Here is a 19,160-nt window from a genome sequence, read left to right on the forward strand (position 1 = left end):
ACATATACGGAGACATAAATTTGCACACACCTAGACATATGACGCCCAACAATTTATCAGATAAAAATTAATGTTGCATGCAACAGCACAGCACATACTTATATTTCCCATGGCTGTATTTAAAGTGTGGAATTGTGTTAGTTGCGGCAGGGCTGACAGTACCTTGAAATCATGCATGGCTGCCCGCGGCTATGCAACAGCTTCTGTTGACACTGACATACGTATGTATGTATGTACATACATACATATCGCATACAATGACTTTTCGCGACGCGTAAACATACGAACGTACGGAGAGCATTCGAGGCAAGCAAGCGCTGATGTGCATGTTGCAACAGATGTTGAGGCTTCCACATGCCTATGTTGTTGTTATTTTTGTGTATACCCTTTTCTTGTTGTTGCAGCGCTTAAGCAAATTGGCCCATTATTAATTTTGTTTCTGCGTTGTTGATGCTTTTCTTGTTGTACTTCCGTGGCTGACGTATTGTCGCCGCAAATCCATCATCAATTCACATAACGTATACGCCATGTGGCACCCAACACCGACGGCCTAAACTTGTACCCGCGCATTTCCGCGTGTATTTATGTATCTGGAGGGCTACCAATTTATGGTTCACGATTCGCAATTTTTGCCGAAATATTTTTGCCACCGTTGTGGCACTGCCAGTGCTGTTGTTGTTGTCGCTTTTATTAATGTCCTCAACGTTCATTTGCTTGCCGTGCCAGCTGTGCCACATCATTTTAGCGAAGGATTTACTTTTGCTGTGGCAGGCCGCGCATAATGATGACATTTCTCTTTGTGCCGTAGCATCAATTGCACATTATCTCACTCGTAGCTGCATTCGCTCAGTCAGCTTGGTGTCAACTGTCGCGTCTGCGCGTTGAGCGGAGGTCAAATTGACGCGAGGTAAACAGCTAGAACGCAATAATGGAAATTTACGCAGGAGCGTTGCATATACATATATGTGTACCATGTGTGCATGTTTGTGTTCAGCTTAAGATGCCGGCAGCGGAATTTAAGCTAATTTAACTATTGCAATTGTTTGCTCAAGTGATTAAGTAAGTAAGCGAACTATAAATATTTTTAAATTTAAAATCACATAGTTTTTTCAAAAAATCGGGAAATTGACCAATGTCTTACATGTCAAGTTTTCACAATGTGGTTAGTTAAAGAATGAAATAGTTCCATATCTCTTCTAAGTTAGAAAGGCTAAGTTCTTAGGTAGGAAGATAGATGGAGTGACTATCTGTCCCTCGTTTCCGTAGTCTAATTATAGGATGGTACCTGCTCTGGGTAGTTCATCACCTGGAACCCACTGCAAGTTTATCCCCAAATAAGATGTTAGATACACTGAAAATCTAGGCTTTATTTAGCTATCTTTGATGCAATCTTAAGTCGTTTTAGTTATTTTAAGCCGCTGGCTATCTGTATAGAAGTGTCAATATATTTCTTGAAGTGCCTACAACGTTTGTCAGAGCAGGAAGGTTTTCTTTAATTGCTGTGATCTCCCACTTGCTTACCTTGTTTGCACCCATTCGTATAGGATTTTATTCTTACATCCCTGTCCATTCCCTTTACTTTGTTAAATGGTAAGGCAATGTTAGGAACCTAATTTATGTAAAGTTCTGTAGGATTACGAAAATCCGTGATATATGATAGGAAGTGAAACTGGTTAAGTATTTTCGAATGCCCCTTATTACAAACGACTAATAGGGACAATTCCTTCAGTCGAGCAGTTGACTTCGATGCCAGTTGCTTAGATACATATCTGTTGGCAGTAAATGTAAAATGACAATTATTGCTTGACTATGCGCTGTTTTATGGGCAGATGTGGTCAAGCAAGATAACGGAATAATAAATAATTATCAAAACTCGGTGGCATTGTAATTAATATTTATCTGCATACATATATAAAAGAAAGTTGTTGGTAGTTACACCATTTATAACTGAAGAACGGCTGAACCGATTTGGCTGAAAATTGGTGGGAAGTCGCTTAGAACCAGGGTAAAGACATAGGATACCTTTTATCTCTTTATGTCAAAATTTAATACAACTCACAAATACAAAAATTATATTTCAAATAATATAAATTTTTTCAAAATTTGAATATTTCATTTACTCAAAAAAAAAAAAAAAACAATAACAAAAACAATAAAAAAAACCTCACATCCATATATAAGTTCGTGGATCGACCCTCATCTCAACTCTTTTAAAGCTGTAGTAACCAAATCGATGGAAAGCGTCCGCTGATCGCATACCTGACACCATCAACAACAACCTGTTTATTTCCATTTGGTATTTGCGTAGGCTTGGTAGGCTTAGTTTTTTAGGCAAAGGAAACTGTATCGAATCAGAAAAAGATTCAGAATAAATGTGATTGCCGAAGTGAGCAAGTCTCTGGTCTTTTAATTGGCCCAACGAGGGGCCTGTCGTAAATAAGCAATCATACTTCATTGTAAGCAGATTCTCCAACAAGGATAATCTCGAATCGAAGGATAGCCCGGCAGGCTAAGAACCTCATCAACGAATTATAAAATTATCAAGGAATTATAAAATTTAAAGGGCTCAACTATCCTCGCTTCAATCATCAGATCTCAACATACCCAAGAATTTTCATAAAGAATATTTGTAAGTAATTATTCAAGATTATTTCTTGTGGTGATTAAGTGTTATTATTAGTGAAAGATTTCAATATCATAGCGAACGTTTAAAAAATAAATTTAATTTTGTTTGGCATCTAAGTATTCCCTTCTTTAAATTTGATTTTTTCGTTTCTTTATAAAAATTGCTGAAACCACAGTAATTTGTCCTGTAAAGAGTTTGAATTATTTTCACCCAAGTCCTTGCTTTAGGAGTGCCTTTTCAAGGGGCATACGGTTTTGGTTTGAAATAAGAAAATTGTGTTTTATAAGTTACGTGATTAAAAGTGAGTGTTACGCGTGAACAAGTAATGGAAATAGTGAAAAAAAGCAATGAAGAAATTAAGCAGGGATTGGCAGAGCAAATTTGCCGCCTTTCTCAAGCTCTTGACCGACTAATTCCACCTAGCGGGGAAACTTACTTACCGGTAAGCATTGATCCTACAGTTAGTTCAGATAATTTAAGTTTAGATTTAATAAAATCCCTCCCAGAATTTAAAGGGGAAGCCTCAGCGTATCCCGCTTGGCGCACTGCAGCTCATTTTGCTATGAGCTATTATAAAGAACATTCAGAAAAATATTATGTCGCTATGGGAATTTTCAGAAATAAAACTACAGATTCATCTAATATATCCCTTTCTTCCTTTAACAGGGTTCTTAATTTTAAGACAATAATCGCAAGGTTGGATCAGACATACGCGGATAAGAGACCGTTGTATGTTTTAGAAAATGAATTAAGTATTTTGAGGCAAGGCAATCTATCGATTGCTGATTATTACGATACAGTTATTATTCCCATAATGGTAACTCCGAAGTTGTCGCTGCTCTCAATGAGAGAGCAAGGGAAAACGCACTTCGTGTATTCGTTTCGGGTCTTCGTAGACCATTATGTGACATACTCTTTTCCACCAGGCCAAAGGACCTTCCAACTGCGCATCCAGTTGCTCAGGAGTTTGAAACTAGCCTCAAAAGGTACGATTTTGCGCGTACATTTGCCGTAGGAAATTCGCAGACGCCGAATATTCCTGTTACAAAGGTACAAAGGGTAAACTATATGTCACATGAAATAGAAGCCAATTCTATCAATAATTACATTATAAGGAGATCAGGATAACCATGAGTACGATTATGGTTGCGAGCATCAGCAAAATGATTACAACACCAATGACTGTCATGAAGATATTGAGAGTAACTTTGCAGACGAAATCAACCATTTAAACTAAGTTCGCTCCTACCATTTATTACGAAAAAACGGCAAATGGTCAGGAGCTACGCATTTTAATAGACACAGGTACTTCCAAAAATTATGTCAAAAACTATTCTTTCTTGAAAGGCGTGAAATCGATGGAAAAAACATTCAAGCTTAAATCAATCTGATTGATAAACAATGTTTAATAAATGTCCTAGATTCTACCTCTGCGTTTTATTTACTAACAAATTTAAAAACGTTTGATGGTATCATTGGATACAACTTTTTGAAAAAAATTAACGCTATAATTGATATAGAGAGGGGATACTTGTTTTACCGCAATGGCCAAGTAAAACTTCAGCATATTTCTTGCAGCCAAGTAAATTTGATAACCAAAGAGGATTCGGTTCCAATTAGTATCCGAAACCAATTCAATGATATGATTAGTAGCAATATTAATGCCTTTGCCGATACAGATAGAGCACTGCCTTATAACACCAAAGTACAGGGTAGAATTCGCACGATTACGAATGAGCCAATTTGTACCAAAAGCTATCCCTGTCCTGTTTCCGCAGCAGAGTTCATAAACACAGAATTATTAGCTCTCCTTAAAGATAAAATAATTCGCAAATCTTGCTCTCCATATAACTCGCCTGTTCATGTGGTTACAAAAAAGGGCTTAGACGAAAATGGTTGGCAAAAATAACGGATGGTGATAGACTTTAGGAAACTAAATGAGAAAACAATTTCAGATAGATATCCCATTCCTGACTCGTCAGTAATTTTGGCAAACTTAGGGAAATCTATATATTATACCACCCTCGACTTAAAATCGGGATTTCACCAGATAATTTTATGCGAGGAAGATCGGGAAAAAACCAGCTTTCAGTGTCAACAATGGAAAGTACGAGTTCTGTTGTCTGCCATTTGGCATGCTCCCAGCATTTTCCAGCGAGCTTTCGATGGTGTCCATCGTGAATACATAAGAAAATGTTGGCACGTTTCTATGGAAGACATCATTATTTTCTCTCCTGACGAACAATCCCATTTAGTTGACATAAACATAATTTTACAAAGTTTAGAAAAAGCAGGAATGAGAATTTCGTCCGAAAAATCAAAGTTTTTTAAAATAGAAGTTGAATTTTTGGGATTTTTAGTTTCACGAAATGGTATCCAAACATGCCCAACTAAAGTGAATGATATACTCAATTATAAAATCACTACGATCATTCCTTGGGCTATCAGGATATTATCGAAGATTTGTGAAAGATTACGCTAGAATTGTGAAGCCGCTCACAAAATATCTGAGAGGGGAAAACGGAAATGTAGGTGCGAATAAATCAAAAGCCGTTGTCATAGAACTTGACCATGAAGCTATAAGGGCATTCGAGAAAATAAAACGGGTATTGGCATCTGAAGATGTACTCCTGCAACACCCGGATTATAGCCAACCTTTCGAACTTACTACAGATGCCTCATCAAGTGCGTTGGGAGCAGTTTTGTCACAAAATGGTAGACCAATCACTATGATTTCTCGTACTTTGTCTGCCACAGAACAAAATTATGCTACAAATGAACGAGAGCTCCTCGCAATAGTATGGGCATTAAAAAATTTGCGCCATTACTTGTACGGTATTAGTAATATTAACATTTTTACCGATCACCAGCCCCTTATTCTCGCTATATCTGATAAGAATCCTAACTCAAAATTGAAAAGATGGCGTGCTTTTATCGAAGAGTTTTCACCAAAATTTCACTACAAGCCAGGAAAAGAAAATAAAGTAGCCGACGCCCTATCTAGATAGTTCATCCACAACTTGAGTGAATCAGGGAAGATGGGAACCGTTCATAGCGAACAGTCTTCTAGTGATGCCAATAAAACTATTAAATATCCTGTAAACCAATTTAAAAATCAGTTAGTGTTATCTAAATCCGACCATTTTAACAAAATAAATAAAATTTTATTTCAAAAGCTCCGACGTCATATTATTTGTTTTGACACCATCGAAAACCTAATGCGCTATCTAAAAGAAGCTATCAATCCAAATGTCACAAACGGCTTACAATGGGAACATAAAGTTTTGGCAGAAATACAAAATGAATTAGTGAGGCAATTTCCTGGGGTTAAATTCGTACACACGGAAAAACTTGCAATTGATTTAACCAACGAGAGTGACCAACTAGAAAGAATCGCTACGAAAAATGCTAAAATCTTTAATTGCGAACTGCAGAATTTGTTTGCAAAACAAATATCAAAGAAACCATTTGATCCTGGTATTGGAAAAACCCCCATACCGAAATACCCTGGAGAAATACTAATATTGATATTTTTATCACAGCCAAACAGCATTTTTTAACTTGTGTTGACAAGTTTTCTAAATACGCCATTGTTAAGCCAATAGCTTCACGTTCCACAGTTGATATAAAAGATGCAATGCTAGAAATACTGCTAATTTTTAAAAATACCAGAACTATAGTATCTGATAATGAAAAAGCTTTCCATTCCATCTTTTTTAAAAGTCTTCTTAGGGATAATTTTTCAATAGAACAGTTTTTTATTCCTACACTTCATAGCGAGAGTAATAGACAGGTTGAGAGGTTCCATTCCACACTGCTGGAAATTGCCCGCTGCATCAAGGAACAACAACAAATAAGTGAGACTAATGACCTAATGTTATTAGCCACACATAAATGTAATAATAGTATCCATTCTGTCACAAACTTGAAGCCAATTGATGCTCTCTATAGCTCATCAATAGAAACACTAGAAACGATAAGAAATAAATTGAAACTTGCACAGGAAAAAACGCTAGAAAGATTTAATAAAAACAAAAATACTAAAACGTATAAGCCTGGCGAAAAGGTGTTTCTTAAAAGGAATAAAAGACTGGGAAACAAGTTCAGCAGTATTTATGCTGAAAAGGTTATTGAAAAGGACTTGGGAACAACAGTACTAATAGATGGTAAAAAGATTCACAAAAGCAATATACGTTAGACAATTTTTGTATGTTATAATCAACTTATATGCCAGAAATTAAAACAAAAGTATACATCTAAAAAATTATAAGAAATTAGTACTAAAATAAAATCCACAAGCATCTAATCTTGAATATTTACCTTTATTTTAATTTCAAGATAAAAAAATGTAAAAATTAAATACTACTTTTTGTTATTTGGATATTTGTATGCCAAGCCAATTAAAAAAGCACACTGTCACAACAACTGTTAACATCTGCATCACAACCTACTGATGGCGTTGCACTTTTAAATGATACAATACAAATGCAATGTTCATGGAGTAACGAAACCATCCTATTGAACTGTAGCCTAAAACAAGAGCTGGTCATCGAACCGGGGACGATTCGATCTTATGGAGGGGAATAGTAAGTGGATCGACCCTCATCTCAACTCCCCTAAAGGCATCATTGAATCCGCTCGTGTCTTTTTCTTCATTATTAGAATTCATAATCTAATTACGCTTAGCTGTAGTAATTCTAAAAGAAAATTATATATGTAAATGACACCCTACAACAACAATTAGCAATTGATACTGCCCGAACACTTATTGCGGATGACCTTCATTGAAAAGGTATGATAATGGCATGCTGCGTTGGAAAGTTTGCACACGGCACGCTAAGCGACATCAACTTGCGGTAACTAAATCTATGGAAAGCGTCCGCTGATCGCATACCTGACACCATCAACAACAACCTGTTTATTTCCATTTGGTATTTGCGTAGGCTTGGTAGGCTTAGTTTTTTAGGTAAAAGAAACTGTATCGAATCAGAAAAAGAATCAGAATAAATGTGACTGCCGAAGTGAGCACATTTCTGGTTTTTTAATTTTGATTGCCGAAGTTTCCGGTTTTTTAATTTATATAAAAGAAAGTTGTTGTTAGTTACACCATTTATAACTCAAGAACGGCTGAACCGATTTCGCTGAAAATTGGTGAGGAAGTAGCATAGAACCAGGGTAAGGACATAGGATACCTTTTATCTCTTTATATCAAAATTTAATACAATACAAAAATTATATTTCAAATATTAAACATTTTTTCAAAATTTGAATATTTCATTTCCCCAAAAAAAAAGAAATAACAAAAACAATAAAAAAACCTTACATCTATACATATGTATAAAATAAAGTCGTTCTTAGTTACACCATTTATAACTGAAGAACGGCTAAACCGTCTCTTTATGTTAAAATTTAATACAACTCACAAACACAAAAATTATATTTCACATAATAAGCATTTTTTCATAATTTCACAATAAAAAAAACCTCACATCTATATACAAAGAATCCAAAAATTTGCAAAAACAAAATTCATTTTTCAACAGCAAAACAAACAACACGGCCTCGTATGCTGATGCTGTAAAACCAACTAACCTCGATCAATTTTTAGAAAAAATTGAGAAAATAATTAACGCACAGACTGCTCAGATAAGCAATTTTTTAGCAATAATCAATAGTTTATTGAACAAAGTATGCAACTAAACTTAAGAATAGCAATTTGGAATGCCAACGGTATTGTCAATCATATTAACGAAATCGAAACATTTCTTAACAAAAATTGTATAGATGTATTTTTAGTTTCCGAAACTCATTTTTCACAAAGATCATTTTTTAAAATTAGAGGATACGACATAGTTTATTGTAATCACCCTGGGGGTAGAGCCCGAGGCGGGTCGGCGGTGATTATTAACTCAAAAATTAAATATGAACCATTAAAAGAAATTTGTTCACATACGATGCAAATTTCACGCATAAAAATCAAAACAAACACACGATCAATAGCTATTGGCGCTGGATACTTTCCACCCAGGCACACAATCAGTTGCATAGAATATGAAAATATGTTTAGCGAATTCGGCTCGACATTCTTACTCGGAGGAGACTTTAACGCCAAGCACCCTTGGTGGGCTCTCGCCTAAATAATCCGAAAGGTAAAGAACTATTTAAATGCATTATGAATAGGAATTTATCAGTTCTCTCGACCGGTATGCCTACCTACTGGTCATTGGATCCCACTAAAGTTCCGGATCTATTAGATTTTGTTGTGTACTCAGGCCTCCCTAATAATTTGCTAAAAATTGAAGAAAACTTTGAACTAAGCTCTGATCACTCACCCTTAATTGCGGTACTCCAATCATCACCTATAATTCTTCAAAGTAAACCAAAAATTGTGACTCCACGTACTAATATTCCATCATTTTCTTACTGGTTAGACAATAATATTGATCTTAGTGTTAACTTAAGAACCACTGACCAATTAGACGGCTTTGTTGGAAAATTTAACAACGCCATTGTAGAAGCAGGTTTTATCTCAACTCCACAAGATACTTTTGTAGTAAACAGTACCTTTATCCCTGCGGAAATCAAAACCCTAATAAAGGAAAAACGATCGTTGAGGAAAATATGGCAAAGGACCCAGAATCCAAGTGACAAATTAATTTTAAACAGAGCTACTAAATATTTAAAAACAAGGCTTAAACAGTTAAAAAACAACTCCCTTGAAACCTTTTTAACCAACCTTAGCCCTAATGCAACTCGCTCTGAATGTCTGTGGAATGCCACAAAATTTCTCAAACGCCCAAAAGCCAGAAAAGTTCCAATAAAAGACTCCAGCAATTCATGATATCGGTCAGATGAGGATAAAGCAGAGGCGTTTGCTAAGTACTTAAATGAAGTATTCACACCTTTTAATTTTATTAATGCTTCTGATGAAAGGGAAGTGATGCACTTTTTGGATACTCCATGCCAAATGGATTTTCCAATAAGGCGTATTATTTTATCCGAAGTGAAAGAGGAACTGGCAAATTGTAGCAATAAAAAAAGCCCAAGCTACGATCAGATAGACCACGTAGTACTAAAGCACCTAACTGAGAAGTCCATGCGAGCTCTTACAATTATATTCAATGCCATACTAAGGCTTCAGCACTTTCCTGCAGCCTGGAAATGTGTAGAAATAATTATGATTGCTAAACCAAAAAAACCCGAAAACTTAGTTAGTTCGTAACGCCCCATAAGTCTACTGGTCGCTTTCTCAAAGGTATTCGAAAGAATTCTCTTACGAAGACTGATACCGGTATTGGAAAATTTAAATATAATTCCGGACCAACAGTGCGGGTTTCGCAGACACCACGGAACTCCTGAACAATGCCATAGAGTGTTTAATAAAATAAGGTCAGCTTTAGAGCAAACAGAATATTGTTCAGATGTATTCCTTGATGTGCAATAAGCATTCGATAAAGTCTGGCACCCCGGACTGCTTTACAAATTAAAGAAAAATTTACCTGCTCCCTTTTTCTTTCATATTAAATCTTATTTAAAAGATAGACAATTTTATGTTAGGGTTTGAAATTAGTACTCAAGTATGTATAAAATAAAATCAGGCGTACCGCAAGGAAGTGTTTTAGGGCCAATTCTTTATTCGATATACACAGCGGATATCTCAAAAGACAACGATGTTGCGATAGCAATATTCGCTGATGACACTGCAGTCCTAACTTCAAATAAAGTGCCATCAAAATCTTCTGACATACTACAAAATTATTTATTCCAACTAGAAGACTGGCTCAAGATGTGGAACATTAAAGTCAATTCAGATAAATCTGTCCATGTTACTTTTGCCCTAAGAAAAGGTGATTGTCCTTCAATCAAAATTTTTAATACAGCCATACCTGTTAGTGATCATGTGAAATACCTGGGGTTACACATGGCTTACCTGGAAATATCATGTAAAAGCGAAAAAAGAACAAATTAATTTAAAATTGAGAAGTCTTTATTGGCTTCTGGGTAAACAATCTGTTCTTTCTCTTGAAAATAAACTGCTTATTTATAAAACCATCATCAAACCTATTTGGACTTATGCGATACAAATATGGGGCACGGCAAGCAATTCAAATATTGAAATAATACAGCGCGTTCAATCAAAAACTCTCAGGTCAACTACAAAAGCTCCATGGTATGTTTCAAATCATACTATTCACAGAGATTTAAAAATATGCAAAGTTAAAGATGAAATAAAAAAGTTTAGTGAAAGATACAAAATCAGGTTAGAGATCCATCCCAATCCTTTGGCAGTGGCATTACTACAGGCACCCACTACAACAAGGTTAAAAAGAAAAGACATAATAAACTTGTAAACCAGCACGCATGCACGTAATGTAAATACATAACTTTAGCACAAACTAGTGTATGATTATATTATTTTAACATAAAGAAAATAGCAAATAATTATGTAAATTAGTATGTATGTAGTTTGGATTTTTTATTTTTATTATACTGTCATTAAACAGAGGGTCACTTAATGAAGTAACACTCACAATTTGCTTGTACCTTAACTCATTAAACGGTAGTGTTACATATATGTAACGCTCCGATCTTTCACATAAATCTACGACTTTTTCGAAATGCAATTTTAAATGTTCCAAATTATAAATTAGAATTGAAGTGAACAAATCAAAGAATAAGTGTGTGCTATATTTTGCCCTTTCCGTTCAGTGTAGCAAAATTAGTAGCGCAGTGAACACGAAGCCGATTTCATACACCTAAAAAAACTGTCGAAATGGGAACACGTTGTCGGTAAGTACGATTTTTAATAAAGTGTCACCGATTTATGTGAAAAGAGTGTTTTGTGTACATATTTTGATAGTGTTTGAAATTTTATGCTAATAAAAAAAAAATTTAAAATGACTTTATTTGTAGGTTTTTTTTTTTCGTCTTGTGTAGCTGTGACATATACATATGTCACGTTCACGTGTTCACCTTATGAATTGTATAACTATATATAATATACATATTTATGTGCGTGTTCTTCCATTATTAGGGCAAAACTAACTGTTGAAGAAGTTTGCGCAGTTTTGGACGAATTGACAAATAATGAAGAAGAAGAAGTGGAAGCTATGTATATATATAGCGGCTCCTGACGCTAGTGCTCTTTCAGGTGATGATTCGGCAGATGAAGACGGCGGTACTTTGGAAAACTTGTCACATACACAGCTTGTCGAGGATTGTGAAATTGTGACAAGAAAAAATACCGACTTTGAAGAGAACCCCGACTTTGATATGGACGCTGAAATTTTAGACTGCTTGAATCATTCTATCTCAGAGTTAGAAGTAAACCTTTTGGAGGAATCATTTGCTTCTGTGCAAGCATCCGAAAAGCCGAGTACATCGCGTTCAACTCAAAAGCCTAGGAAACAAACCAATTCTCGTCGTCGTAAGATAACTGTAGGTCAGTCACATAGTAAGGCTAAGAGAGCAAAACCATCCTTTACGTGGGTCGATAATAATATCGAAACTAGATCTCCAATTTTCCCTGAGGGTAATTACAGTGACTGCAGCAACCTAGAGCCATATGAGCAATTCCAAAAGTTTTTTGATGATGAATTATTGCAAATGCTGTGTGACGAGTCAAGCAGATATTTGCTCTTAAATAATAATGGGAACCCAAATATTACAGTTGGAGAAATGAAAGTATTTTTAGGAATTCTGATAATAAGTGGACAAACAAACAAAGAAGCATATTGGAGCGTTGACAAAGATATTCAAAATCTTGTGATTATTGACTCGATGAGGCGTGATCGTTCTCGAACTATTTTTGGAAATCTACACTTCATTGACCCCGGAAAGACAGATTTATCGGATAAAATATGGAAATTGAGACCCCTAATTGATGCTTTGAAAGCGAATTTTGCTAAAAATTTTCATCGAGAGCGGAATTTGTCCTACGATGAATCAATGGTGGAATACTACGGCAGGCACGGTTGTAAACAATTTATTAGAGGCAAACCGTTGAGATTTGGTTATAAAATGTGGTGTCTAAATACGCCTTCCGGTTATCTTCTAAACTTCGAGATATATCAGGGAAAAATCCCTAGGACGAACGAAGAGTACGCTGCAATTTATGGAAAGAACGCTGCTCCGTTGTTTTCAATGATCGATGAATTCGATGAAACGTGGAAGCCACTTCCATTTCAATTCTTCTTCGATAATCTCTTCACTTCAATACCTGTTTTGGTTGGATTAAAAAAAATGGGATATGAGGGAACTGGAACAATTCGGCAAAATTCAATACCAATCTCTTGCCCTTTGCCACTGAAGGATAAGTTGAAAAAAAGGATCGTGGTTATATGGCTAGTTCCCGGATTTCTGAATGCGATATTACAGTCACGAAATGGGTAGATAATGCAGTAGTTTCCTTTGCATCAACTTTATTTGGGAAGGAACCGGTAGGGACAGCTGGAAGATACTCTAGGGCAGAACATGCTCGAATTCAGGATTAAGTCCCCAATGCTATCGTAATGTACAATAAGAATATGGGCGGAACAGACCGTATGGACCAAAACGTTGACGCTTACAGGATTGGAGCTAGAGGGAAGGAGTGGTGGTTCTCAATTTTTACCTGGTTGGTTGATGTCTCCATTCAAAATGCTTGGCTCTTACATAGAAAAGGCGGACACGGGCTAACCCAGCTACAGTTTAGAAGAACCATTGCTTATCACTTTTGTCGTACTTATGGACAAGTCCGAGGACCATGGGGATTTAGACGTCCGGATTCTCAAATTGAGCTTGATGTTAGCTATGACCAATTGGCCATTTCATAGTTAGAAATCCTACCAGGAGACGCTGTGCTGGAAACAACTGCCAGCGATCAATAAACACCAAATGTGTAAAGTGTGTCGTAGGTTTGTGTGTGGATTGTTTCTACAGCTTTCACTTTAGACCAGTTTGAGTTTTCTTTCTCAACCAAAAATTGATGAATTTTCATAGGTTTGCCCTTGTTTCGTTTTCTTTTTGTAAACTTTATAATTAAAATAATAAAATTGATGAATTAAATCCAATGGAAGTGTTTATTTACATATTAGTATCAAACATTGTATTACATAACAGAAACCCGCGAGCGTTACATATATGTCACGGGTCGTGCAGACCCCCCGGATAGGGGTCGAACCTTTTGTTTGTAGTTTTGTGTACATATCAACCCTTGTAGTATCAACACAAAGTTTGGTTCCTCTATCTTTGCTATTTAGCTTTCGCGTTTAATGGGTTAACAGCACATTTACTAATTCTCTATTAACATTAAAACAGATTGTAAATTTAACTTGAATAAAAACAAAAAAAAAAAAAAATCTATATACATATATAAAAGACAGTTGTTGTTAGTTACACCATTTATAACTCAAGAACGGCTAAGCCGATTTGGCTGAAAATTGGTGGGGAAGTAGCTTATAACCAGGGTAAAGACATAGGATACCTTTTATCTCTTTATGTCAAAATTTAATACTACTCATAAATACAAAAATTATATTTCAAATCATAAGCATTGTTCAAAATTCGTGTTTGTAGGAATATTTGAATATACTATGCGCACAATCCACCCACATACCTGCAAAAGAGTTGGGGAAGAGTAACAGCCGTTGGAGGAAAGCGTCAATGATGCGTCAAAGCTTGTGGGGAAAGGTTTGTGGAGGGATATATTGTCAGAAACTCTCTATCATGTTTAGTTTCAGACTACCTTACCTTTTTAGTGTTTTTAAATCAGAGGTTGCTGCCAGCGGTAGATTAACTCTGGTAGCAGGGCGCTTATACTAGTAAATAAATAAATATGTATATGATATATACACAATATATCCGTGTATGTATATGATATATCATCTAATCAAAACGGAATCGAACTAAGTTTAATTTTAAATAATAAATTTTTTCCATAGCCGTGAAGTCATCGAAAACTTGCCTCACACGAGGCAACTCGTTAATGACGATAACATCGAAAATGTTAAAGAAACTGAATTTAACCCATTTCTGCCCGATGGGTATTTAAATACCCACGCAACAGTGTTCACGCGAAAAATCATATCTCTCAAGTTTTATGTAAATGTAAAATAATAAACACTCCTTATAAGACAGGACAAAATTTTGATTTATAGGTGCCCATTTTCAAGATCAAGGTTGAGACATTTTCAAAAATCAGAAAATGTATTTTCAAAGCTTTCCAGTAAACTAGAAAATTAGATGTTCTTGTAAGGGATTTTCTTAACAAACAAAAACAAAAAAAATATTCTTAACTCTTACGATCCTGTAGCAGAATATACACACTTGGGTATTGAAATAACCATTGGGTAGATGCGTGTACTATATGCTGCAAAAAATGAGTTATGTTGAAATTTCAATTTTGTTTAAACACATCGTTTTTTAATCGTTTGATTGTTAATTCATATTAACCTTCAAACGACAACAGGGGTGACGAGTCACCCGACGGTTGTAGATAACTGTACATATTTCTTGTTTCCTTTGTTGTATGTTTCTGTCGCTTGATCTATTCCTCAATTAGAGTGAGAACAATCAGTCGCTTGCATGCACTTGTCGCGGTAAGTCGTAATTTTGCAATAATAGCAATAAAAAGTTCTGCTGGGGTGATCAGTCACCCCATGTTGCTCGTTGTGATTGTTCAAATTTTTTGTGGAACTTTAATAAATGTTATTTTTTTAGCTAAAAATGGCTTCGCTTTCAAATGAAGGAATTGAAAACATACTGCAAAATCTTGTTGATGATGATTTTCACGGTGAGTCCTGTTCTGAAGATGGCGAGATATCCGAAGTAGGGGATAATTTATCCATACATACAGGAGAAGAAGACGAAATTGGTGTTGATGACATAAGTGACGACGGTAATGATCCAGTAAATTCAACGAAAGCGTTATTAAAAGGTAAGAATGGACATATTTGGTCAACTGTTGCACGAACTTCGAGTAAGACACCACGCAGAAACAAAATCTGTGTATCTATTCAACGACTGGCGAGGGGTGCTGCTCAAAACATTGTAACTGAAAAGGATGCATTTACAACTTTACTTACCGAGGAAATAATTGACTTAATTGTGTTATACACTAATCAAGAAATTGACCGACGTGCTCCAAAATATGAAAATCAGCGATATGTTCATAAAACTGATAGTACAGAATTCAAAGCGTTGATAGGCCTTTTGCTCTTTTCTGCTATAAATAAAGACAATCGTAAAAGTGCAAACGATATGTGGTCAGCATTTAGTGCTGCTGTTTACAAATCAATTATGAGTGCAGCAGATTATGTGAAGAAGCTAGTCCAAACTATTAAAAGTTCCTGCCGCAATGTTACCTATGATAATTGGTTTGCATCTACAGTGGCTCACAGCTTATTTGACCCACCTTATATTTTCAAAAATAAATGAGTATAACTTATTAACTAAAAAAGATAGCAAAAAAACAAAAACGCAGTTATTTTAGTGGATATTGAAGGAATAAAAAGGCGCTTAAATTTTATTAAATTCACAAAAGGTATCATATTTATTCAACTTTAAAGAAAAATACTGATTTTTTCAATGTCACAGCTTATTTGACCCACTGCATTTAATGAACAGCTTCTCTTCCAAGAAGCTTAGCCTAACGGTGCTTTTTTTGTTTACACTTTGCTAATTATATTTGCACATAGAATTTTCACTTTTGATTGGATTTTGTCAAGAAAGCACGTGTTACAACCATGGGAAGACGCACAACGATAGAACAACGAGAATTAGTCCTTAAACACTATAAAAACGGACTTTCTCGACGAGAAATTGCAAAAATTGTGCATATACCAGATGGTACCGTGAAAGCTATCATCCACAGATTCGTTTTCGAAAACCGCATCGAAAATAAAGGAAGAAAAGCGCCAAACAAGGTTTTTAGTAGAACTGATGAACGCTATATTGTGCAAAAAATTAAAAAGGACCCAAGGATTTCAGCCCCAAAACTAGCCAGTGAGATGCAGGACATAACCGGCAAAACATTTTGTACGGAAACTGTCCGACGTGTTTTAAGAGAACATAATTTTCACGGCCGAGTTGCTCGCAAGAAGCCGTTTATTAATAAAAAAAATAGAGACAACCGCTTGACGTTCGCAAAGGAGCACATAAAACAGGATCCAGGATTCTGGAATGATGTCATTTTTGCTGATGAGTCCAAATTCAATATTTTTGGATCCGATGGATGTTCATATGTGTGGAGGAAGCCCAATACAGAGCTTAAGGATAAGCACCTAAAGCCGACTGTAAAGCATGGCGGTGGCCATGTAATGGTGTGGGCCTGTATGTCGGCTGCAGGTGTTGGAAGGCTTCAGTTCATAGAGTCAACAATGGACAAAATGCTTTATCTCAATATCCTAAAGGACAATTTGATTCAAAGCGCCGAGGATCTAGGAATAAAGGACGATTTTAGATTTTACCAAGACAACGATCCCAAACATACTTCGGGAATCGTTCAAACTTGGCTAATTTACAATTGCCCTCATGTGATGAAACCACCGGCGCAATCACCCGACCTGAACGTGATTGAAAATCTGTGGTCAATTTTGGATACCAATATTCGCAAACGACAGATCTCCAATAAAAACGATCTTAAAGTTGCGTTAATGGAGGAGTGGGCTAAAATACCTCCAGAAACAACCAAAAAGTTGGTGGAATCTATGCCAAAGCGCCTAAAAATGGTCATAGACGAAAAGGGAGGCCATACAAAATATTAAAATTTTATTATCCTTTTGTTATTTTGTTAATTTTTATTTAATTTAAGAAATGGGTCAAATAAGCTGTGACATTGAAAAAATCAGTATTTTTCTTTTAAGTTGAATAAATCTGAAACCTTTTGTGAATTTAATAAAATTTAAGTGCCTTGTTATTCCTTCAATATCCACTAAAACAACTGCGTTTTTATTTTTTTGCTAACTTTTTTAGTTAAAAAGTTATACTCATTTATTTTTGAAAATATAAGGTGGGTCAAATAAGCTGTGAGCCACTGTATACCTCTTGCTGATGAGTTATTGAAGGATTATAACCTAACGACCATCGGAACTTAACGTAAAAACAAACGGGAAATTCCTCCATGCTTTTTGGCACATAAAAGAAAGCAACCACTAACATCTCAGTTTGCTTTCGATCAGGAAAAGACACTTGTTTCTTTTACTCCAAAGAAGAATAAGGCAGTTATACTACTTTCAACTATGCACTACAAAGCTGAAACAAACCCTGAAACAAGTAAGCCTGAAATAATACACGATTATAATGCGACGAAAGGTGGTGTCGATACATTCGACAAATTGATGCATTCATATACTTCGGCTAGACGTACAAGACGTTGGCCTCTTCGTTACTTTTATGCCATGATTGACCAAGCTGGTATAAACTCGATGGTTCTGTATTTTGATACCAATCATCAAAATATTTCAGCAGCAAAGATGCGTAGTGAATACTTGAAAAAGGTGGCGTTACAATTAGCCAGACCGCATATGGAACGCCGTTTGCAAACAATTTTACCTAGAGAACTAGCCAGCAGTATTCGGGATATTCTGGGCATCACAAAGGAAGTTTCTGCAGACGAACCGCCGCAAAAATTACAAAAGCAGGCGAGATGTGCACTGTGCCCAAGAAATCGGGACAAAAAAGTTAAAGTTGTTTGCGAAAAATGCCATTGCCAGCATGTCCCGAACACCGGAAAAATCTGTGCCTTACGTGCATTTAATTGCAAATATATAATAATAATAACCGTTATATTAACAAAATTAATTTTTTTAACGATTCTTAATGAAGAAAGGAACTTGTTAATAAATAAACAAGAATGAGATCTGTAAACAATATTTTTTTATTTAAAAATAAGAGCAGTGGGGTGACGCATCACCCCAGTTGTTTTATACGTATGTAAAAATAGTGTTGTTGGATGAAGGTTAAAACTATCCAAAGCTTTTTTTATAAGGTCACGTCTGTACGTTTACTGATATTGTTATTATGCCCTCCACCAGATCATCGTGGAACGGCTCGAGTTAATAAAGATTCTGCAATTTCCACAAGGAAGTCAATGTGACTCATAACCTTGGAGTTGTCATATTTTAAACATAAAATTTTTAGTTTCCATGCATTTACCAATGCTGCATCGAACGCATTTATAAGCAACGGGAAATACTATTTCTTTCCACATATCTTAATGTGGTAGTTGTTCATAACATTGTCGAATAAGTCAACGCCTTTCATCTGTTGACTATATTCGTGTATTAATAAGTCGTCATTTTCTGATCGTATCTTTTAACATGAAACATTGGTGTATGTTGTAAATATCCAGTCATGACACATCATGTTGGTATTGGACACGTTAGTAGGGTTGATTCTCAAGCGTGTAATTTTAATTACGACGCCATTTCGATTATTATTATTAATTTTTTTGCATGACATCCAAGTTCATAATTTTCGTTCCAGTATGGAGCGTGTTAATGCTAGATTCGAAAATCGCTTGCGAAAACAAAGTCTAATAGAGATCTCAAAAGAG

The 19,160-nt window shown here is 35.7% G+C and overlaps 1 protein-coding gene across 1 annotated transcript; it reads left to right on the top strand.

The window, feature by feature from the left end:
- Positions 1–15,138: 15,138 nt before the first annotated feature.
- Positions 15,139–17,370, top strand: LOC120781305. Its single transcript, XM_040113507.1, has 3 exons — positions 15,139–15,204; positions 15,326–15,981; positions 17,034–17,370. The coding sequence occupies exons 2-3, from the start codon at positions 15,332–15,334 to the stop codon at positions 17,368–17,370; spliced, it is 987 nt and encodes a 328-aa protein (XP_039969441.1). The 5' UTR covers positions 15,139–15,204; positions 15,326–15,331.
- The last annotated feature ends 1,790 nt before the right edge of the window (positions 17,371–19,160 follow it).

This window comes from Bactrocera tryoni, unplaced genomic scaffold (genome assembly GCF_016617805.1).
Source record: "Bactrocera tryoni isolate S06 unplaced genomic scaffold, CSIRO_BtryS06_freeze2 scaffold_557, whole genome shotgun sequence".
Taxonomy (NCBI): Eukaryota; Metazoa; Arthropoda; class Insecta; order Diptera; family Tephritidae; genus Bactrocera; species Bactrocera tryoni.

Coding starts and splice junctions, on each gene's coding strand:
- LOC120781305 (XM_040113507.1), top strand. CDS start 15,332: ATGGCTTCGCTTTCAAATGAAGGAATTGAAAACATACTGCAAAATCTT. Junction 15,982..17,033: donor AATGTTACCTATGATAATTG/GTTTGCATCTAC, acceptor TTTGATTCAAAG/CGCCGAGGATCTAGGAATAA.